The 23,434-nt window shown below is 46.0% G+C and overlaps 1 protein-coding gene across 2 annotated transcripts in view; it reads left to right on the top strand.

Moving 5' to 3' along the window:
• The window catches only part of Pde8b (phosphodiesterase 8B), a gene marked incomplete at its 5' end in the record, with an annotated part of 101,462 nt that overhangs the window by 13,514 nt on the left and 64,514 nt on the right, over nt 1-23,434 (top strand). The window contains 7 exon segments of one of the 2 annotated variants that reach the window (XM_013514855.1): nt 173-232; nt 2,623-2,680; nt 9,367-9,455; nt 15,626-15,704; nt 19,222-19,362; nt 21,005-21,093; nt 23,111-23,171. In XM_013514855.1, the coding sequence (XP_013370309.1) occupies nt 173-232; nt 2,623-2,680; nt 9,367-9,455; nt 15,626-15,704; nt 19,222-19,362; nt 21,005-21,093; nt 23,111-23,171 (577 nt within the window). 2 annotated transcript variants of the gene reach the window in all.

Genomic DNA, 23,434 nt, shown 5'->3' with positions numbered 1-23,434 from the left:
AAAATGAAGAGATTATCCTAATCCATGGGAGCATCTTTTTTTGTTGTCTTTTATGTGTTCTAAGACATTTTCTCCAGAGGGAGATCTGGTCGGGGGCCACTTTTCAGTGAACAGAAGTCCTGTTTAATACAACACAGGTTACCTTGTTTGACTTGGAGCTTTGTCTTTGCAGGTCGATCCGGGCCACGAACCCCTCAGAGCACACGGTGATCCTCGCGGTGGTGTCACCAGTGTAAGCACCCCAGCACTGTTCACACTAAGGCGTTTGCCTCACATCACCCAGGTTTTGAGCTAGCTGCGTAGTGGGCATGTGTGGGCCCTAAAATTCCAGCTTTCAACTTTGCTTTGGGCTTTTTTTGTTTGTTTGCTTCACAAGTTTCTGGAAATGTTTAGGATTTTCTTCCTACCTTATATAATTGTAGGAAATGTTTAGGTTTTTCTTCCTACCTTATATAATTGTAGGAAATGTTTAGGTTTTTCTTCCTACCTTATATAATTGTGGTTAGCACGTTCCCATGCACATCAGGAAAAACAAAGTTTACTCATCATCGTTATATACCAGAAATGGCTAAAATGCTGAGGAGGGCTGGACAGAGCATTGTTCCAGTTTATCTTTTTTCTTTGAAGAAAGGAGGTTGGAAAAAGTGCTCAACTTTTACTTAAGAAGAAACAAATTGTAGCACAGGAACAAAAAGGCACAGGCTGCACCCGGAGAGCAGGATTGTGGAGTGTGGGTTGGGAGCTCCTGTGTGGCTAAAGCAGGGCAGTGTGGTTCGTGTTGATACCAGACAGCAAAGAAAAGCGACTGGGCTGTAGGGACAGCGAGGTCAATGGATGAGAGACAGCTCCACCGGCTGTCCAGTCCAGAATGGCCAGCCCTTAAATGAAGGAGCAGCAGGAGAAGTAAGTTGTCTGTGCAGGCTGCCTGGTTACAAGCTTTACCAGTAACACAAGTTGTATTTGGTTTATGGCTGTCCGTAGCTTCAGAAAGAGCAAGACCTGCATGACTTGGCTCTGTGGTTGTGTTCGACACAAAGTCTGCAACAGAGGAACTCATAAGCTAGCAACTCCCCGGAGACAGTGTAGGGCTCCCCGGCAGGCTGGCCCAGGAGAGAGGTGGACACTGTGCTTCTAAGCCTTATCGGCCTGCAGCAGAGTGTGGCTGTGAAGTCCTGCTCTGACCCAGTCTCCTACTCACATGCTACTCCTTGAGCTCCTTCACTCGATACCTACCTCAGGCTGTGGTCCCCATGGTTCCTGCCAGCCCGGTGGGAGATGAGATCAGAAGGGGAGGGAGTTGGTAGAACAGAGATGGGGGTCAGCATCTGTCGGCCCTGTTTTCTTGCCTTTATCTCCTGTCCACTCTGAGATCCTAACAGTGTCTGAGAGCCGTGGACATGGGTGGCAGAACTGTGCCGGGCCACATGGCACTTCAGGCCTGGCCTGTTCTGTGGACCCTCCAGTGAAGCACTTCTTCCCTCTCAGGGGATTCCTCGTCCTTGACAAGGAATGGCTTCCTATGGCTTGTTTATGATTTTCATGTGCTTTTCTGCTTCTTATTATCAAACATTTCATGTAGTCAGAGTAATAATAAAGTGAATGTCTGTGTCAGTGCCATCTAGCTTAAGAAATACAATATTATTAACCCCTTTGGAGCCCTTTTCCTACCCCTGAGGGCATGTCATTTGCGTTCCTGAAGGAAAGAGGGGATAAGGAAGACAGAATGTCCTTGTAGGGTGGGAGCAGCTACGGGCAATGCCATAAGTAAGCGCTGGAATTTCACTTCCTGTCTTCCCTCCTTGCCTCCCTCCCTCCCTCTCTTCCTTCCTTGTTCCATATCTCGGGCTGGCCTCAGTCTTGTGATTCTCCCACCTCAGCTCCCGTGTGGCTGGAATCACAGGCCTGCGCCACCACACCCAGCTTCTTTTCCTGTTTTCTGTTGGCATTTTCACCTGACCCTTTCATTCCACTTTTCATCCCGGATTTTCAGGGTTGTTCCCCATGCTGCTTGCTGGCTGTGTAGGGACACATTTTTCTCTCGGTGACAGCCCCACTGTGGGAAGCCCTCTTGACAAACCACCCCTTTACCTTGTACTCAAGACTCAACTGTAGGCTCAGTGTGGGACACCATTTCATAAAATGCGTGACAGTGGTCAGCTTTTGTTTCTCTACCTCCTACTTTGTGCTCTTGCTGACGCTTATTTCCCATTTGGGCATGGAGTCCTGTAGCCAGTACTGACAGGTGGCTTCCTCACACTGAGAGTTGGACCCAGCTAGGCCCTGGCGTGGGAGTGGTGCTTCCAGGAGGTCTGCGGACAGCAGTCTCAGGATGCAGCTACTCCCACACATACGCTCCATGCCCACAGGGCTGTGGAGAGGTGAAATAGGCAGCTCGCTGGTGTGTGGCAGTGTCACCTTCAGGCATACTGCTGGAGTGTTCCCCACTGTTTATGTTCTGTTTGCAGCTGGAAGACAACTGGGGTCTGTGTCCCTGAAGGCAGGGGCACGCTGTGGGCATGTGCTGGTCAGGAAGCCACTCTCAGAGCTAATGCCGTGTCTCCTCAGTTTGAGGAATCCTGGTTTGTATCAGCTGAGTGACCAACGTTTTCTGCTTTGCTGCAGATCTGATGACCATGAAGAGGCCTCAGTCCTTCCTCTTCTCCACGCAGGCTTCAACCGGGTACGTAACGGTGAACCAGCACCTCTTTCGGGTAGCCGCTTTACCCCGGGTCCCCCCACGCAGCAAAGTGAGCAGCATGAGAGCTGGCAAGGGAAATGAGCTCTGGGTCTGCAGGGCAAGTGACTCACTGTGCCTTTGTGGGATGGCTAGGTTTTTTTTCTCTTACTGCTTTGTATATCTTAGCAATAGATATGGAATGATATAAAAGTACATCGTACTATATCGGATCAAAATTCTGTAGTCCCAAAGCAAGCTGATGAAAGTCGGTCCCATCAGTCAGGCTCAACATGTGTGTGGCCTTATGGAGGTGAGTTCACCAAAATGTCACACAGGGCTCTGCCGACCTGCAGCGGCAGTGCTCATACCCTGCGGACAGGCATGCTGGCTACAGCGTCCATGAACTCCTGGCTTATATCATTAGCATCAGCCAAAGAAAGTCCTTTGACAACTACACGAGAAACACTGATATTCAACTTGAAGGTGAAGGTTGAGTATTCCAAGGAGACTAATTCCCAGACTGGCTCACCAGGCATCTCAAGGTGAAAGTTTGGTTGGAGGCAAAACTGTGGTCATGAACATGGAAAGAAGATGATGGAGCTGATTTAAAATGGAGAGGAGTAAAAAAGGATAATTGAAACATAAATTTTTTAGAGGTATATTTCATAATGTTAAGAGAAAACAAGTTCTTATTGAGAAGTTATGGAGGACCTTTGTATGCCTGAATTTTTTCATAGCAAGCACATTTATTACTCCTATTAAAGATATAAAAGGCTTCCTTTTGGATAAAAGAGGGTAGAGATCCATAGCTGGCCTATGGAAGTTTTGCTGATAATCTAAACTGAAATAAATGACCTGTATCGTCCTGTCAATTCCTGGTGTAAGGAAGAGGTAAATTCTTTAAGTGACAGCTATTTGAATAACCCTGATACTCAGTTTTAGCACTGAGGTTGACTACTTCAGGTAGACTTGCCAACACAGTAAGTAATTAGGCTTTTGGTACGAATAATGTGCATCACATAGTACAATGTATCCCTTTAAAAACAGGGTACAACCTATGCCTGTGGATCATGGAAATTCCTTCAGGTGCTTTAGGTGATGGTGCTTTGCTGTCGCTGACTTAAGAACAATTCACTCTTGGTTGTAAATGCAGAGGAGCAGAAATGCCTTTGCAGAGCAGGTGGGGTGCTTTGGGGTGTTTCGGTGTGGGGGCCGCAGTGTGGCAAGAGAGCATGAAGACAGCACAGTGACTTGCCATGTGGAATAAGGCGGATGCGTCTGGTTGGGAAGGCCCCCCTCCCCATGCTGTTTTGCGCCTGCCACCTCCCTGCATCCTGTGGTGGCTGGCAGTGGCCCTGAGAGCTGTCCCATGCAGGGGCAAGGAGGATGAGCACCTTGGGAGTCTGAATATAGAGAGTCGCCAGAGGATAATCAGCAGTGAGGCCATATGCTGGCTGAGACTTTCTTTCCTTGTTCATATTCTGAGAAATAACTCTAAAAGTATTCCCAGACTTCGTGGGTCTACATACCATGTTCCTCACCCCACCCCAGCAGCTCCCCACGCTGAGCCTGTCCAGCCTGAGTCAGGGCTGTCCGAGCGTGAGAATACTGTTTGCCTCCTTGCCTGGGGGATGTGGAGAAAGAACCTCGTGCTCTATAACATGGCCTTTGAGAATTTTGCTTTTAGCTCAGTGACTCTTCCTCCAGTGGCTTGGAGCTTGGTGGTGTTCGGAGCAATAGCATCTTGACGGCTGGCCAGAGATTGTACATCTGCCCACAGGAAGCTTGGGAGGAACGATCGCTGTCTCCTCTTTACATGTTCTGTAGCCTGTGTGTGCTGCTCTGGAAAGCTTTGTCTCCTGGGTCTGGCCATGCTGCTGAGTTTTGCAGTCAGCCATGGTGAATGAGCCCTTGGTGGAAGCACCTTGAATGCCGGGTCCAGTCTGATCAAGGCCACTCATCACGGGGCCACAGGCCCCTGTCACCAGGGCTCTTTCTGAGGGACGCACCAGCGACCAGCAGCTTTCCTTGAGTGAATGCGGCTTGGAAACTGCTGTGGTGATCTCCAGGTTAATGTTCGTTCCTAGAGAAAACCTTGTCTTTGACAACTCTCCTCCCAGCTCCCAAATATGCCAGCTCTTCTTGCCTTTCAGAGGTTGTTTCCCTTCTTGAGTGATTCTGATGGTATGAAATCATTTTTTTGACGCTCAGCGCTGGGCTGCAAGCTGATTGACCAGCCTTTCTGCTTGTGGTCTGTCAGCAGGAGTCAGGAATAGATTATGCCATCAAATACCCGCAACTTCTCCCCTAGACGCCTTTGGAGCCCTGCACATGCAATGACTGTCAGTGCTTGGTCCCCATAGAGCTCTCTAGACACCTGCAGCCTGATACAGGCACCTTTGGGTGCTGTTTCCTGTTTGAGCTGGTGTTCGTTCATCTCAACAAGGATTCCTGGAGCTCTGACTGTGTGCAGCACACGTCTAGGCTCAGCTCTGGGACGTAGTTCTCCCTGAAGAGGCCTCCTGTGGAGTAGGAAGTGGGGAGCCACAGTTTATTATTTGTCAGGCCAGGGCAAGTGATTTACTTAATCCTCAACATATAAGGGATTTGATATTTTCTCTGTGTTTGCAGAGGAGGGAACTGACTCAAAACAGAGCTCACATTCATGACAAGATCAAATACACAACTGCACATTAATTCCAAACTCTATGTTGGGTCTGCTACAATAGTATTTCCCCAACTGTTCAAAGAGACACTTGCATTCCCAAATCTCTCTATGGTATTCCATGAAAATAGGTTTCTGGGGTCAAAGAATTTTGGGGGTCAAAGGAGGCCTCCCCAAGAATACACAGTACATATCAGTAGCATTACCCTTTAGCATATTGAATCCTCTGGGAGCTCCTACTCAAGAAATGTGCTAATGTGTTCCTCTAAGCTTCATCAAAACTTACTTACCTGCTAGGCATGGTGGAGTATGCTTGTAATCCTACCATTGTGGGGGGTTGAGACAGGAAGATTGCAAGTTTGAGCCCAGGCTGGGCAACTTAGTGACTTTGTAAGACCTTGTCTCAAAATAAAAAATTAAAAAGATCTAAGGATGTAACTTAGTGCAGAGGTCCTGGGTTCAATCCCTGGTACACCCCCATCACTATTTTATTATAGAATTTCTTAATGTTTCTACAAAATACCAGTGAACGGCCCTTGTAGCTCCATTATGGGCTGAGACAGTTTTCATCTATCTAAACATGCAAGTTGAACCTACCCATGTTTAACATTGCTTTATAAATAAAAAAGAAGTATGTTGCCTTGGTATATGCTTGTGACTTCTTCTCTTTCCTTAGTCCTTTCCACTTCCATGTGAATAGCTGGGGAATCAAAATCTCAGCAGAATTTCGGGGCTTGAAGGTGTTCGCTAGGGAGAAGCTATTCAGTCCTGGCTGTGTGCACACGCCAGATGGAAGGAGGAAGAGACTGATTCTTTCTCTGGCCAACTTGTTTGAAGGAAATCTAAGAAATGTATCTTTCTGGGGTGCCCTGTGTCCTCCCCCTCTGTCTAGCTGTTGGAGAGGCGGAGAGGTGACCAGGGTTTTTGTGATACTTTGGAATTCCCATTCATTTTTTTTTTCAACTTATAGTTTGCTACCCATATGCTTAGAAGGTTTTGCACAGTCTATATTTCTGTAAGCTAAAATGGAAGGCATTTTCCTCACTCCCAAGTAGAATTGTCCTTAAATCTGTTCTCTTCCTATTTTTTACTTGCCATTTTTTCTGGTGTCATTGTTTCTCACTAGATATTGATGTGTGTGTGCAAGAAAAGTGCTTAATTTCTTGTCTGCCCTACACCAAGTATTGTGGAATAGAGTCCATCAAAAAATGTGCACATTAGGAAAAGAAAATATTGTATAAATAATGTAATACTAAATCTATTGAGACACATTATGAGATTAACACGAGTTACTTTTGGTGCTCGAAGTGGTGGCCATTGGCTTCCATGGCAGACTGCTGAAGTGTGTGTGCGTTTTTGTGGTGGACCTGTACATGAAAGTGAACAACAGGCTGCTCTGGGGTAGTTGTGTGAGAGGCTCCTCTTCTCTGTGGAGTGTTGGGCTTCTGCAGCACATGCCTAGTAGGACTGGGTGAGTATAACCAACACCTGTACTTAGTTCTAAAAACATTTTATCAGCCTCAAATAGAAACTCTGTTCCTTTCCAGCAGTTATTCCCAGAACTCCTCCTTCTACCTTCCATGCCTTGGCAACCACCAGTCTGCATTCTGTCTCTAGAGATTGATCTATCCTAGTTACTTCATCTAAATCAAATCATACAGGGCTGGGGATTTAGCTCAGCGGCAAAGCGCCTGCCTGGCAAGCGCAAGGTCGTGAGTTCGGTTCCCGGTACTGGAAAAAAAAACAAAACAAACAAACAAAAAAATCAAATCATACAATATGGGACTTTGTTATCTTTTGCATATATTTTTGAGGTTCATGAATTTTTAAAAACTTCTTTTATCTTAAAGAGAACAAGAATTTAAAAAACCAATAAAAATGATACACAATTTCAAAACAAGATGATAGGAAATTACAATGGTTGTTGTATTGCATATTGTTATCTTAAAAGTAGTTGCTCAGATTACCAGATGTAGCAATGCAAAATTGATCAAACAATTAACTGTTCCTCTCAATAAACCAATAGAAATTAGCAGTATGATTATCTTACCTATCTTGTGTATATTTTCCCTTCCTTCTTTTTTCTTTTCTGCTTTCCCCAGTTTTCTTTCCTTTTGAGCAGTTTCTTTCCCTTTCACGGTATCTATTGTACCTTTTGGATTTTATTTACTCTTTAATTTTCTAACACTACAGAGACAATGCGATGTTTACACATGTGGGTCTAATTTATTTCACTTATGAGTATGGTCTCTAGTTGCATCCATTTACCTATAAAAGCCTCAAGTTTATCTTTCTTTATAGCTAATACTCCACTGCATAAAAATACCACATCTTTTTTATCCATACTCAGTTAATGGGCATTTGGGTTGTTTCCAAGACTTAGCTGTGACAAATCACACTGCTATAAACATGGGCACACATATATCGCTGTGGTATGATGTTTTCAGTTCTTTTAGAAAAATGCCCAGCAGGGAATATCTGGGTCAAATGGGACCTCTAATCCTAGTTTTCTGAGGAATCTCCACACTGATTTCCACAGTGGTTGTACTAGTCTACACACCCACCAACAGTGGGTGTGTCCTCACAGCCCCTCCAGCATTTGTTACTGGTTGACTTCTTGATGACAGCCATTCTTACTGGGGTGAGATGGAATCTCAGTGTTGTTTTAATTTGCACTTCTCAAATGACCAATGTTGTTGAACATTTTTTCATATATTTATTTGCCATTTATATTTCTTCATCTGAGAAGTGTGTATTCATCTCAGATACCCAGGGGTAAGCAGAGGGTTCATCAACATAAACCTGACTACAGGAGAAATACTGCAAAGAATCAACAACTGGGATCTCATCTTAGTTTTTGCTCATCAGAAGAAATCACCAACAGAGTAAAAAGAAAACCCACAAATTGGGAAAAAAACTTTAGCCAACTGTCCCTCAGACAAAGAACTTCTGTTTAGAACATATAAAGAATTTTTAAAAATCAGATTCATGCACGTTGTGGCATGTATCAATGTTTCATTACTGTTTATGGCTCAATAATATTCCATTGTATGTGCCTACCACAATTTATGATGGACACTGGGCTGTTTCTAAGCTTTGTATATGTTTAAGGGCTTTTTCTTTTTGTGACTGTTGTGAATAATGCTGCTGTGGACCTGTTCATACAAGTATTTGTTTCAAGATCTATTTTCAGTTCCTTTGAATATTTACCTAGGAGTAGAATTGCTGGATTTAGTTGGTAATTCAGTTTAAGTTTTTGAGGAACTCCCAAAGCATTTTCCACAGTGACGAAACCACTTTGTATCCTCACCAGCAATATACAAAGACTTCAATTCCTCACATCCTCACCAACCCTATTTTCTTTAAAAAAAAAAAAAAAAATACTGCGTTCATCCTATCAGGTATGAAGTGACTCACCGTCCCTGCTTCAATTTGCATTTCTCTAATGACTTAAGGTGCTGAGCATCTTTTCTTGCGCCTATTGGCCATTTATATATTTGCTTTGGAGAACTGTCTGCTCAAGTCTTTTGCCCAAGTTTTCCTTGGGTCATTTGTCTTCTTGTTGAGCTCACTGGTTTTTAAATGAGTTCTGCATTAGGCACTCAGAAGATTAAGAAAGAATATCCTCTCCCCTCAGAAGAGATCACTGCTGGTATAGGATGAGCTGCACATGTTGACTATTGGGATTTGATGATTTTAGTTAGTGCAATATGAAGCCAAACTGTTTTAGTAATTAGACGCATTCTGTGGCCTTCTGGGTATTTTCCTGTACTGTACTCACAATGGTGTCTATCCCATTTTTATTATAAGGGAGCTAAATGTAAGTATGACATGCTCTATTTTCCTCATAGATTTATACAAGCATTTCAAACTCCTTGACAACTTTTCTATTTCATCTCATTCTACCTACTAGATGTCTTATGTAACAGTTACTTAGGGGTAAGAACAATTATTCAGTTTCTCTGTTTGATTCTCTAAGAAATAATTGAAAATGTCTTACGTATTATCTCTGCTTTCTTTTCAGAGATTTATGGAGAATAGCAGCATAATTGCTTGCTATAATGAGCTTATTCAAATAGAACATGGAGAAGTTCGCTCACAGTTCAAGTTACGGTATGTAGCAAAATAAGTCAGTACCACAAGGTTAACAATTCTTTAGAAAATCTTACCTGTTGGCAGGCTGACATTCACAGGTTCGTAGCTGAATCCCAGGGATTTTGAAACCATTGAACAGGTAATGGCAGTTGGTCAACAGCAGTAGTTAAACCCCTTGGTTTTAATGAAATAATTTGGAAGCATTTCTTTTTTTGACGTTTCCAGTATTTACAGCAGTTTTAAAATCATAACCCAGGAAATGTCCATTTTAATTTTGCGTAAGTGATCAGGATTAAAAATATTCTTTGAGGACTACTTTCTATACCTCCTTTGAACATTTATGAACTCCCACTTGGATTGTTATGGGAGGGTGCCTGTGGGTATGTTTGTTATGCTGACTGTGAGTACTGCTGTGTGGCCACAAGTAGTGTTTTCATGGAGTCTGTGGCCTCTAAGTGCATGAAGTATCTTTGAGGAATGAATGCTAGGCTTCTTCATAGGCATGTGGCACTTCAAGAATGGGCTTCTTTCTGGCTCAGCCCCACGTGGGATTCTTAGCGTCTGCCGAAACCCAGAGGCAGCAGGGCAAGTCATGCTTCCAGGTTCTCTTGCACTGTCGGGGTCCTAGCATCTCCCTGCTTTGACTGGGCCTTGCTTTGGCTGGGCCTTGCTTTGGCTCACCCTCAGGACCCTGATCTCTTCAGCCTGCCCTCCTTAAGCCAGAGGGCAGGGCCAGGAGGAGCTTCTTCTCTACTCTTGACTCCTGGGAGGGCCAGGCCCCAGCACTGCCTGGCAGCCTGCAGGAAAGTCCTGCATGGCTTCTGTTTCCCGCTATTAGAGAGGTCACTAGTAGCTTTAGTGCCGGATAGAAAATAAGTGAGATAACATCTCCCTGTAATGAGAGGGCAGTTGAACCCAGGGCCTTACATGTGCCCGACAGGTGCTGTACCACTGAGCCATGTCCCCAACCCTTTTAATAATTATGCTTCTCAGCTTAAGTACTTGTTTTGCTTCCAGAGTTGAACCTAATTCTGTTCTGTCCTTGGGAAACAAAATGCATTTGCAAATAGCTCCAGAATCAGGTTTTCCCTGGGTGCACCCTGTCCAGGAAGTTGCTTTTAGGTAAATAGAGAGCTCTGAAAAGTAAAGTGTTAGAACAAATACTTTTCTTAGATAGAAAAGATTAAAAAAGAATCTCAAACTGGTGGGAATTCAGGTTCTGATTTGGGGAGTTCTGATTACCAAGACCTTTGATGGGGAATAGTACCAAAGCTGTCGCGAATGTTTAAGTAAGTTAAATCCCTTGGTTTCTTTTCTTTTTTTTTTTTAATTGGTTTCTTTTTAATCTGTATGTTTATTACCATTGTGAACTTCATAGAAGATTTCTAGGAAACTACATTATCTTTACTTCAGTAATTTATGCTTTTAATAATGTGCATTAATTGTTCTTATTTTTGAATATCTACTGCTTTTAATTGAGGGTAAAAATGTTTAGTAATTTTATTTCAGATGTTTTTACAATAAGTACAACAAAAAGAGAGATTACAGTGTGGCTAAGTTCTTTATAATATCTATAGGAAAAAAGGAACAGACTGACATTTTGCTGGTTTAACAGGCAATTCCCACATTTCATTTTAAATAACTGCTGCTGCTTTCTTAGAAAGCATTCCATGTGATAGCCTGTGGTGGATGCCAGGAGGATCCCTGACCAGGTCTTGGGGGCTACCTCAGGGGCCTGGGGGGCACCTTGTCACGGTAAGCAGGTACAGGCAGGTCCGGCAGTTGGAAATAAGCATTGCACCCAACACAAGGCATAAGGAAGAGGCTTCAGGTGATTGTGCTGACAAAACCTGCTTAGACCCAGAGCACTGAGAACGTACCAAGGTGGAGGGCTCTGCGCCAGGTGGAGAGCTCTTCAAGTTTCCAAGTATCTCTCACTGCCTGGAAACAGCCGAAGGAGCTGGACCCATTGTTGAGGTCATAGTGCAGAGGCTCTTGCTTTCCATACAAATCAGTGTGAAGCTGGTGGCTGACTTGACCCGAGGAGGCGGTGGCCCAGGAAGGCAGGCTTGCCCCCTCTGGGTTCCTGCTACCTTCCACACCACATCTGCTGCTGTTAGCTGGTTCTGTCTCAGCCCCACCTGAGTTTCCTCCCTGCTTGTGTGTGTGCAGTGCTTGTGCATGGTCTGAAGCGCTCCGGGTCTACCAAACTTGGGCCCAGCAGGAGGTGAGACAGTGGCCCAAACCTCGTGCACCTTCAGCTCTTTAGGGTGTTCAAGGACATTTAGAGCATCCACCGTACCCCCAGGCGGGCAAGTGACTGTTGTTTGCTACAGGCTGGGAAATGAGCTCCTTATTACACAATGCCAGAATAATTATAGTCTAATTATGTAATGCTTTCCCTTACAATTCCGCCCCCAGCCACAGCTAAATATGTAACATGACTGTGATTCTGTGAGGACACAATCTGTACTGCAGGACAGTGTTGGATGTTGAAGGTGGCCACTTCTGTCCCGGGCTTCATGTTTGTGACTGTGTTTATTTAACCGAGGAAAGAAAAGGAACAAGTCTGATCTGATCAAACAAAAGATAGATCTAATTTTAAGATTCCTTTATGTAGAATAACTTTTTAGAGATGTAAGACATAAATCACATAGCTGTGTTCGTGTGATGAATTTCTCTGCTTAACAGAAGTCAGGAAATGCAGCGTCTAGGGTAACCCAAGTTAAATGATGGCTCTTCAGCTGTCTCAAAGTTCTTATGCCTGTTTATCATAAAAAGACCTATTTTATCTAAAATAAAGGTAGTGGTTTAGCCCTTTCAGGCGTTTCAGTGGACCGGTTCAGTCTCTTGCAGTTCCGGCTGTTCTTTGCCTCATTACCTAGTCTGGCAGTTACGTCCAAACAGTTGTTTATTTTGTTTCAAAACTTAAGATAGTAGCAGTCCCCAGGTTTAGAAAGAATTGAACTCTCATCTCTCAGTACTGGCAGATGACGACTATAGGGCGCTGTGTCTTGACGGGGCTCCTATGACAGCCCTTGTGGGCAGAGCGGAGCTATAAGTGCCTGGTGTCACCTCTTCTGCATCCTTGCCACGAATGAGCACCAACAAGCAGCAAACCTGCTGTCCACCCCATGCACACACTCAGTCTAGACCCTACTGGGCGGGACTTGAGGTCAGGATCTTCTCCCTTTAAGCTACCACCTTGCCCAGACGTGACTGTTCCAGGTGACTTCACTGGGGCATGTGTGTGTGTCCCCAGATAGAGTACCTTGCCAAGCAGCACAGGTGATCACGTTTCCACCCCGACCACAGTGGGCAGAAGAAAGCCCTGAGTGCCGGGGTGGTGCTTGGCATGGTAACAGCCGCCCAACCTGTGGGTAGCAGCACAGGAGCAGAATCAGGCACCTGCCTTTCAGCGGTGCCGAGCCCCTTTGCAGCACGGTGCTGTTTTTGGACCTTCTACCTGGACCCCTGTGATGCCTGCCTTTTCCCTCTGAACCTTTGAGGCCCTCAGGAAAGTACGGGGGTGGGGAGTGGCTACACTGCTCACCCTTCCTGAGTTTCCACACCTAGGGCACCTTTCTTTCCCTTGTGTTTCATTTTCCATTTTCCAACTTTTTAACCTGAGCGGTAAAACATAAAGACATTTGAGGTGCAGTTCTGTGGTTCCCAGGAACAGAAAATTAATAAAGCTAAGGCTCTTCTGCTTGAAGAATATGAATAATTAATAAAGGCAATTAAGTTCTCAAACTCCAGGAACATGACTCAAATTGATTACCCTATTCTGCTGCAGGTATATTTAAATAGAGCCATCAGCCAAAAGAGCTTAAAAGCCCAAATAAACATTGTCGTCCTGTCATGTTTGTCACGGCGCAGGCAGGAGGGAAAAGAACCTGCTGTCCCACAGCATCCTTTCACATCAAATGTCAGTGTGGGAGCCGCCTGCGTCCTGCGGGGCCTAAGCCCTATGGAAGAGTTTATACTTTGTGGGTAATCATAAAGTGAATGTTTCATAGGTTGGCTGTGCAGGTTGGAGGTGAGATCTTGTATAAAGGCTGCCTCTTGAATGGACAAAATGATAATTGCCTGCAGTACCTGTTTACACACTTGAGACATATAGATACCTTAGAGAAGATACTTAAGCAAGAGGGAATTTATCATTTGATAAAATGTGTTAATTAGAATTTTATTATCCAGCTCTCGGAGTTGACAGATTAGCCCACAGAGAGTGTGCTCTCCACGTTGAACTTCGAAAGGCCATTGTTGCCTGAAAATGCCAGACCACAGGCGTGGAAAACGCTTCTGCCACACCGGGTCTTCCCTGCCTCTCAGGATGTGGTGTAGCAATGACTCTGGGTGCAGCCTCAGAATCCTCTCTTATTTTTTTGTCTTATTGTAAATGACCATGTCTACAAGTACAGTGGTGGTGGTGTTTGGACAGTGTACTATTCAGATTAGGTGGGCAACTGCAATAAGGAAGTGGTCTGAACTGCTCTTGGACGTCAGTCGGGTTAGGCAGCTCCCTTTGCTGGCCTGCTCACCCATAGCCTGGTGGCTGGTTTAACTTCCTTACAGACTGCTATCCTTGTCTCTGCAGCTGTAGAAATGTCACCCATCAGTGGGCTGAAATCCTTCATTCCATGTGCAGAGTACCTTGCTGTTACTGGATATAGTAGTTGTTGATTTGACATTTCAGGTACACTTATGCATAAAGAGAGGTTATGATTCATTTTTGTCTTCCTGACCAAAGTTTTTGAAGGCCTTACAAAATAAAGAAATATTATTGTGTGATCTTACAAATAACAGCAGCTACTATGTGCTGAATTCTTCATCAGTATAGTCCCAAGCACTTTGAGAAATGTCTCACATAAACCATCAGTTCTGATCCAGACAAGACCCTGTGAAATACACATTATCATTCCTCACTTTATAGATGAGGAAATCAAGAGTAAGCAAAAATAAAACACTGCCCGAGGCCCTGTACCTGTGCACAGAGCCAGATTTCACTCAGAGCTTTCTGCCTTCTTCCTTATAAATCGATCAAAACAGGGCAGCAAAGTTAGACTGCTTTGATGAGTGGAAAAATTACATCAGAAGAGTTTGTTTTACAAGAAGGAATATTAGTCCAATAAATCAGCTTTTTTTCTTTTTGTAACAGATAAGAAAGCGTTTACTGGGATTCTTTTGACAGTCAGTATAAATAACAGCTCTAGCTACATACTTGCTGGGTCGGACAGTAAATAACTTACTGTATTTGGAGTTGCTCTAGATTTAGAAGTTAGTTAGAATTATAGCTATAAATTGAGAGCCTGATTTCAAGTGTCCCAGAAGAAAAGTGCCACCCTGGAGACTACATAGGTCCATAAACTGGGCAAGGGGAATTCTGCCATGTTTGCTTTTCATCCTGCCCGTGGGCATGGCAAAGTAATATCACAAAAGTGAGAGGAGAAAAAAAGTCCTTCTGTGCCTGTTGCAAAAGGCCAGAAAATCTCAGATCCAGTTTGGGCCTAAGGAGGTTTGCCTTCTCCATGACCACAACTGTAAAGCAAATGGAACATCACTGACTTAGAAAAAGTGGAACTTAGAAGACAGGCTGATCTGCATCTTTGTTCTCTGTGTCACTATCAAAGTTTCATTCGACACACACCTCATCCATTCAGCTTTTGCTGAATTTCAGTTCTTTCTGAATCATAGATCAATATGTATCATTTATGCATTTAGTTTGAAAGACTACTTTTCCCCAAAACATAGGACTGATGTAACAACACAGACTGAGGGGAGTAATTTATAAATAATGAAAGTTATTGCTCACAGTTCTAGAGGCTGTGAAGGTCAAGGTCGAGGCCCCAGCAGGCTCAGTGTCTGGTGAGGGCCATTTATTCACAGGTGGCACTTTGTATGTCCTCATCTGGCAGAGGAGCCAGGGTCTTACTTGGCCTCTTCCGTAAGGGTCCCATTCATGATGTTGAAGCCTCATGACTTGATCACTTCCTGAAGCCCCACCTCCTAATACCGCAGGATTATTAGACTCCAGCATGGGTTTTGAAGGAGCATCAATATTCAGACCATAACAATAACAAAAGTACATGGGCATAATGAATCTGGGCTCTACTTACTTTGTTAAACTAACAGATAAAATGCAAACGGTTTTCATAGAACTAACAATAAGCTTTTGCATCTTTCAGGGCCTGTAATTCAGTGTTTACAGCGTTAGACCACTGTCATGAAGCCATAGAAATAACAAGTGATGACCATGTGATTCAGGTATGGAAAGAAACACTTTATATCTTTAGATATCAAAGTAGAACCTTTCAGGTTGGAGCTGTCCTTTATCAAGTACTTTCCCATAACCCTCACATATAAACACATTTTCTTTGAAGAAAGGAGAATCAAAGTAGGCAAAGTATACTGATAGACTTAAGAATAAGATATTCAATAAACAATAAAAATTACTCAGATTGGAACCTGTGATTTCCTTGACAGAGATGTGGTAAATTCTTTGGGCCATTGGTCACGACAGTATCTACAGGGCTGGGGCTATAACTCAGTGGTACAGCACCTACCTGGCAAGTGCAAGGTTGTGAGTTCGATTCCTGGTACCAAAAAAAAAAAAAAAAGACAGTATCTACACAAAAGTAAATCAGATCTGTAGAACAAATGCTTATCAAAGTCTATAGGAACAGAATGTTTTCAAAGACACATTCATTTATTTATGGTTGGTATTTAATTATAAAGCATTCTTATACTGATGTTATCTCCCTAAAGAAATCTGGATAGTAGAAAAACCTTTGGTGAAATGAAGTGTTCTTATTTTAACTGTTGCAGAACAAAACATCTACACTTAAAAATACTCTGAAATGTAGACGTTACACTATTTGGTGCTGGCCTGCCTGCATCAGGTTTGTAGAGTAGGTCAGGCATGCTCCCATACATGCTGTTTCTCATCTGCCCGCCCCCAGTGGACCTATTCGGTGACATTAGGAAGGAGACATGACTGGCTGAGAGTCCAGGGGAGAACTGTGACCCAGCAAGGTCAAGGAATTATCCAAGAAGCCCTAGTCACAAGCGCTGAAACCAAAACAAAGAGCTGGGTCTCTGACTCCAGAGCCTTCCTGCCTGGTTGCTATTTGTCTGTATTTTTAGACTGTTCCTTGCTACCCCTTGAAATGGATCTGCAGCTGTCTTCAATGCCGGCTGTTACTGGCCTCTGTTACTGACTTACTGAACAGTGCTGCCCCTTGGACTGCAGAGGTGGCCAGGGACGTCCCTGTTAGAGACCAAGCACTTGTGTCAGTTCTATTCAGGACACACGTGTGCCTTGCACCACCCTATTCTGCAGTGGGGAGCTAGATTGTGATTTAAGTGGTGAGGAGCCAGGGCTTCCTACACTTTACCTGCCATCTCTGCCTGAACAGGGACCACGTCCTTCATCCTACAACAAGCAACTCATAGTTGGCAAACCCTGACCCCAGACAGAGGAGGTAATGTGGTGACAGTACCACACTGTGACGTAAAGCGCCTCTTGGCCTCCACACTAGCAGAAAGAACAGGGGCTTGAGGATAGCCAGTGCCTGTAAAGGGGAGGTGGAGGGACAACCGTGCACTGAAAGGATTCTGAATAAGGTAGAGCAGTTTTTTCCTCAGCGACTCTCTTTGTGCTACTTTTAAAGAGGCACCAGCAATCTGAAATGTAGAACTCAAAGCAAGAGGAAGCGGGAGAAGCTGAACAGAGTGTGATGTGGCAGGGGACACTAGCATGACTTTGCATATAGGTCTCGAGGACGAGTCATGTTGGACAGTATGCTTTCTGTATGCTCCTGCGTGACATCAGCATCCTTCTCAGAGCGCACCAGCTAAACAGTTCGTGCCTCTTTGTGAGTCCAGCTCTTCCAGGCTCGGTCATAGTACTGAAAAGAATATTACCTGTTACCTATCTCTCTATCTCCCTCTTCCATTTATCTACACTGGATTTGCTTTAAACATTGCTATGATACTTACCTTGTACCAGACACAGTTCTGAGCAATTTATACACATTATATTCACAAATATATATGAATCTATAATATATTATATTCATGAATATATATAATATATGCAATAATATAATACATATTCATTTATTCTCTAAGACAGCCCTGTGAGCCAGGTACTACTGTTGCACCCAGGGTACAGTTGAGGAAACCTAGGACCTGAGAAGTTAAGCAATTTCCCCGCAGTTCTGTAGCCTGTCATGGGCAGAGCCAGAGTTTGAATCTGGGCACCTGGAGTCTGGGTCATTTCCTGGTACCTGCTGTGTTCTGAGGCCACAGGATCCCTAATTGAAAAAAGGCCCGTGACTGCTACCTATATTTATTTACAACCACACACGTGAAAATGTACAGGACAGTAGCCAACAATAAGGAAAACAGTACAACCTCCATTCAGCTGTATACTAAACAGCCCTGATTACCCAGAGATAACTCCAAAAGGGCCTTGGCCTTGGGGGTCTTTAAGTGGTGTTTAATGGGAGAGAGATTTAAAGAGTTCATCCATGTAATTAAGTCACTAGACTCTGCACAGGACTCACGGGAAGCTCTTGGGAGAGGCGCCAAGTGGGACTGGGCAGAGGTCAAGGAGGGCATCCTGGAGGAGGAGGAGAGGGGCACTGTGGCGCTGAGTTGGTGAGGCAGAGACGAAGAAGGCCCTCAAGGCAGACAGCACCTGTGTGAGGCCCAGAGAGGAGGGAGATGTGTGGGGACCTCGGAGCCTACAGGGGTCACGGGGTCCAGCCTTGTGAGCACTGCGTGTGACCACCCCCACTGGGGACAGGCCCAGGGGGTTTGGGACTCTGTAAAGACAGTGTCACGACCCCTGTTCTTCAGCCCCCTCCATGGGCCCAATGGCCGGAGCACCCTGCTGGCCCTTGGCTCTGGCATGAGGCGTGTGAATAGGAGTTCTCCCCAGGCAGCAGCTCCCCGGGTGTCCAGGGTCACCTAGTTCATGACCACTGTCCTCCCAGTGGACCACAGGAGTAATTACAGTTGCAGTGGGAATGCCTCTGAAGCTGCAGGTGCCTGGAAACTGAGCCCAAAGAAAACCATGACCCAGGTGCAGGGGGCTCATGTTCCCACGTGCTGCACGCCTTGACCCCACACCTCTTCTCACCTGGTGACCACGGCCCTTGGACAGAGACTGGTAGGTGCAGCTGGGAGTCAGCGAAGGCCCCAGCTCCAAATCCTAGCTCCCCAGGAGGCTACTGGGCGCCCAAGCAGGGTTCTCTTTCCGACTGCCTGCCAGCGCCAAGGGCTGCCCCCTGCCGCCTACCTGTGTGTGTGGTTCAGATCAGCCTGGAAGCAGCCCCAACTGTGCGCTAACAGATGTGCAAGGAGGTGTGGGGTCAGATCTTTGCCTGGCACAGATACGCACTGAGCTCTAATGGACCTACCTACTTACTTTGTAGTGCTGGACAAGTGTTGTACTATAAAGCTACCTTTGTATTTTGGTCTTCTGAGATTTTCCTGGTTTCATGGGGCAGTAGGTGCTGAATGAGGCACACCAAAGCCTGGGATTGCTCCAGGAGGACTGCCTGCCCTGTCCCTCTGAGGGGTTTCTTCCAGTTTCCTGCAGGGACAGCGGAATGAGTAAATCGCTGCCCAGGAGCGAGGCCGCACTCTGGCAGGTGGGGCACCGCGGGGCCAGCACACCTGCACTGGAGAGCGGCTGTCCCTGGAGCTTGCTGCTTGGTGCTGCTGTGTCCAGCAAGGGTCCCATGGATGCCGATGTGCACTTCCTCCCCGACAGTATGTCAACCCAGCCTTCGAGAGGATGATGGGCTACCACAAAGGGGAGCTCCTGGGGAAAGAACTTGCCGAGCTGCCCAAGAGCGACAAGAACCGGGCAGACCTTCTTGACACCATCAATACCTGCATCAAGAAGGGAAAGGTAGGTGAGCTGACGAGAACAGTCCACGCCCCGCTCCCAAGGAGCACTTCTATCTGTCCTTTGTTTGGCTTCTTTAATAGCAACGCAGCTAGGTGGGACATCTCTGATGTCTAGGAGGACATCTCCGTCAGTGCATTTGGGCTCTCAGGTCAGTCTGGTACTTGTCGTGATGATACGGGACACTGTTTTGTTTTGGTTTTCTTTTTTGTCTTTTTGAGACAGGGTCTCGCTGTGCAGTTCAGGCTGGCCTTGAGCTCACTTTTTGTAGCCCGGGCTGGTCTCGAACTCACAATCCTCCCGCCTCAGTCTCCTGAGTGCTGGGATTATAGGCGTGCGCCACCACACCCGGCCAGGGACACAGTTTTGTGAAGGGCCTCCCTCCCCAGATGAACAGGTCCCCTTCATTGCTGGGACTTCACACCTGCCTCTGAGCAGGGTCCACCCTGAGAGCGGCTGTGTTCTCAGTTCAGCAGCCTGTAAGGGACTAGAACCCAGCGTCCATACTGAGGGTGGGCTCTGCTTCTCCATAGGTGTCCATTTGTTCTCTGTCCTCATCGCTGTTCGCTGTTCCCTGTTCGGTCCTCACGAGGAGAGCCCTCTGCCCCGATACTCGCCTCAAGCCCTTGCATTGGTCCTCTGGGCACAGGCAGGAGGGGCTGCTCCCCCATCCCAGTCCTCCTGGGAGGTGCGGCCCTCAGGCAACCCAGACACCTCCTGACTCTGTCTTCTCCCTTCCTTTATCCATCATACAGCGGTTTGTTGACCACGGTCTCCATTGAATAGGGGCCTTTTTTTTTTGTCTTTTGGAGACAGGGTCTTGCTCTGCAGTTCAGGTTGGCCATGAGCTCGCTGTAGCCCAGTGGATTATAGATGACGGTCAAAATTATTTTTTTTAACAAGTGGAGCAAGAAGACTTGAAAAAGAAAACAAGACATTTGTAAACTACTCGCAAAAATTTTGCCCAAAGGATTCAGCCACACAGCTGGCAGCAGCAGGGCACATGCTTGTTAGCTCCATCCTGAGGGAGGGGGCACGAAATGGCCACAGAGAACCTGGAGTTCTCTTAATCTCTCTGACGCGGAAATCGTGCAATGCTGGGGCTCCCCCAGTGTCGCCTGCTCTTCTCCCCACTGAATCCCTGGTGTCCAGAGACCATGAACTGTGAGGAGCCTGAGCTGGGAGGCCCCTAGAGTGTCCAAGAGCTGAGGGGGAGGCTCAGGGAGAGGTGAAGAGATGCAAATTAATAATCAGACCCTCTGCTTCCTAATGTGAGCCATTCATTTAGAGTCTCCGAGCCTCAGTTTACCCATCTATAAATTAAGGATGATGATAGCAAGTCGTGAATGTCTCAGCCAGACTTCTCAGACCTGGCACTATGGCACCACTAGGGCTGAGGGCAGGAATTCCACCCCCAGTTAGGTGTCCTGGCTCCCAGAAGAGGCACCTGACAGGGGACACATTGCTCTGTCTTGTCTTTATGCATTGTGGCAGTGTCAGCATTGCATGGGTGCAGAGATCCAGCACAATTTGTAGAAATGTCACAAAAGCTCGTGGGTACTTTCTCGCTCGGCTCGTGAAGGCCTCTGTAGAAGCAGCTGTGTGCATTGACAGAGGGATTTCAAGAGCTGTCTCTGTCCATTAGGAGTGGCAGGGGGTTTACTATGCCCAACGGAAGTCCGGGGACAGCATCCAACAGCACGTGAAGATCACCCCAGTGATTGGCCAAGGAGGGTGAGAGCGAACTCTTCCACTCTTTCACTGCTGCTGAGCACACGGGGCTCGGGTGGGCACTGGCTTGGCAGGGGAATTTTAGTGTGAGCCTAGGTCCACGCAGGACTGGGGCTGTGCTGTCAGTGGTACCAAAGGCATCTCTTCCTGGTCAGCTGCAGCCCTCACCATGGTCTCCCTCCCCTTGCTCCTGCTCCAGGTCTCTCGCAGAGCCTCACCCCACACCACAGCTTCCCACCCCGACTTGATCACATGTGGTCCTTCTGTTCCCAAGACCCAGGACCAGGGAGGGAAGATGCTGAGAGTGTTGCCCCCAGGGATCTCAGATGGTCCCTGGAGACCTGTTTATTTGCAAAGAAATAAGAAGAATGTGCAGTTGCTCTTCCTTCTCCCAGTTCAATTGTGTGGGAAGGTTCCCCAAGCCTAGCAGGATCCCTGATATCACCTCGCTGATGAGCCCTTGTCAGTGAGTCCAAAGGTCAACACAGCATATGTGTCTCAGTCTACATGGAACACATACTGTGGGACATTTTGAAAAACAACAACGACAACAAGATAGCGGTTTTCATGCCAATAACTGGAACCAGGAGAGTCTTACCTGTGACTCTCACGTCTGTCTGAGTCCCTTGAAATTGTATGGTCAGAAAACTCAACAGTCCCCAAAATCAAAACTACTGGTAGATTGTTTCACCTTTAGTTTTACCTGTTCACTTAGTCTGAGAATCTTCCTCTTGTAAATTCCGAGACCACTGACTGCTAGCTATGTTGTGCTGTTTTGTAGTTTGTGTCTCCCTTGGGCTGGAGGTCGTGGGCACAGATAGGCCTCAAACCAAGGGTCACCCACCACGGCAGAGGCTGCCCTGGGCCCTCATCCTGACAGGCCTGGCTTCAGCGTGGCCATCCCCACCAGTGGTCAGTGCGCAGAGCCCCAGGAAGAAGATAATACCCTTGGCAGCCATGTTGTTTTTATCATACTTAGACCATCTTCTCAGGAAACGGAAGCTAACATTCACTTCATGAGTGCATGTGTGTGTGTGTGTGAGAGTGTGTGTGTGTGTGTCCGGAATCTTTGGGTAACCAAAGCAGAAAAGTCATCCTATTACCTAGTAATTTCTGTCAGAATAAATTTTTCTGATTGACAGATGAGAGAGAGAAATTCTTTTATCCAGACACAATTTCAGTGTTATTTCCCCTAATTGTAGGCAGTGAGCGATCAGAGGCAAGTCTGATTAAAAGTAGGGAAATTTTACCCCTTTCCTGTTGGAGTGGAGCTCATTACAAATTAGCCTGTACTTTCTATGCTCTTTTTAGCATCATCCAGGGAAAAGTGAACCAGAGAAAGATAAAGAAATAGGATAACCCAGATCCTTCTGGGATGTAGAGTCTAACATAATCTCTGGATTTGATGCCTTTGCTCTCAGGAGAAAATCCACCCTGAGTTGACTTTTGCCTAGAGCTGCAGCACAGGCTATGTTTTGCTAACAGTGAGCAAGACCACAGGCTGAGATTTAGGGTGCTGTCCATGGCCTTGAAATAAGAGGATTTTTTGTAGCCTGAAAAAGAAAATACTTCTCTTAAGGCAACCACAGTGTGAAATAGTATGGAATATTTAATACAAAAGAAGCAACCCCGAAATTTGGATGTTGTCCAAATGAGTCTTTTGCTTTTTGTAGAAGCAGTAAAATTATTCATGTCAGCAGAATTAAAACCAGTTTATCGGCCTTAGCCTTTCATCCTATCGCCGACGATACCTAGGCCCCAAACTTCAGGAGGCAGCTACGAAGGGAAGCACCCGGGAAAGTTTGGGGGCCAGCGAGGAGCTTGTGGCTCCTTCCTCCTGTGGTCCACGGGGTGTTCGTGTGGGAAATGTGTTTCTGTGGCTTGGGTTTTTGTCAGTTCTAAATCTACCCTAGGAGAAACCCTTGAGTTCTGCTTTAAGACTCTGCCAATGTTTTCGTTTGCTGAGTTGTTGAATGGTCTCCTGTCTGACTTACTAATCACTGATTATTTATGTTATTAGGAAAATTAGGCATTTTGTCTCACTCAAGAAGCTGTGTTGCACCACTGACAATAATAAGCAGGTACAGTACTCGGCTCTCCCCGTGGCTGTCAGCGTGGCCTCGTGTGCCCTTCTGCCTGCTGCTCTCTGCGTGTCCTTCACAGCTCATTCTCATCCCCAGCTGAGACAGTTGGTGGGATAATCAGACAGCGCCCGCAGATGGTGGTCACAGTTCCCCCACGAGCCGCTCTCACTGGTTGTGCTGGGCCCTGTGGCTCACTGTCCTGGCCAGTACACTTTATGCCAGCATAAAATTCTTCCTCCAAGCGACAGCAGCTGCCCCAG

The sequence above is a fragment of the Chinchilla lanigera genome, unplaced genomic scaffold, assembly GCF_000276665.1.
Source record: "Chinchilla lanigera isolate Chin_1 unplaced genomic scaffold, ChiLan1.0 scaffold00024, whole genome shotgun sequence".
NCBI lineage: Eukaryota > Metazoa > Chordata > Mammalia > Rodentia > Chinchillidae > Chinchilla > Chinchilla lanigera.
The sequence above is the reverse complement of the archived record's forward strand: the minus strand, read 5'-3'. Positions and strand labels throughout refer to the sequence as shown.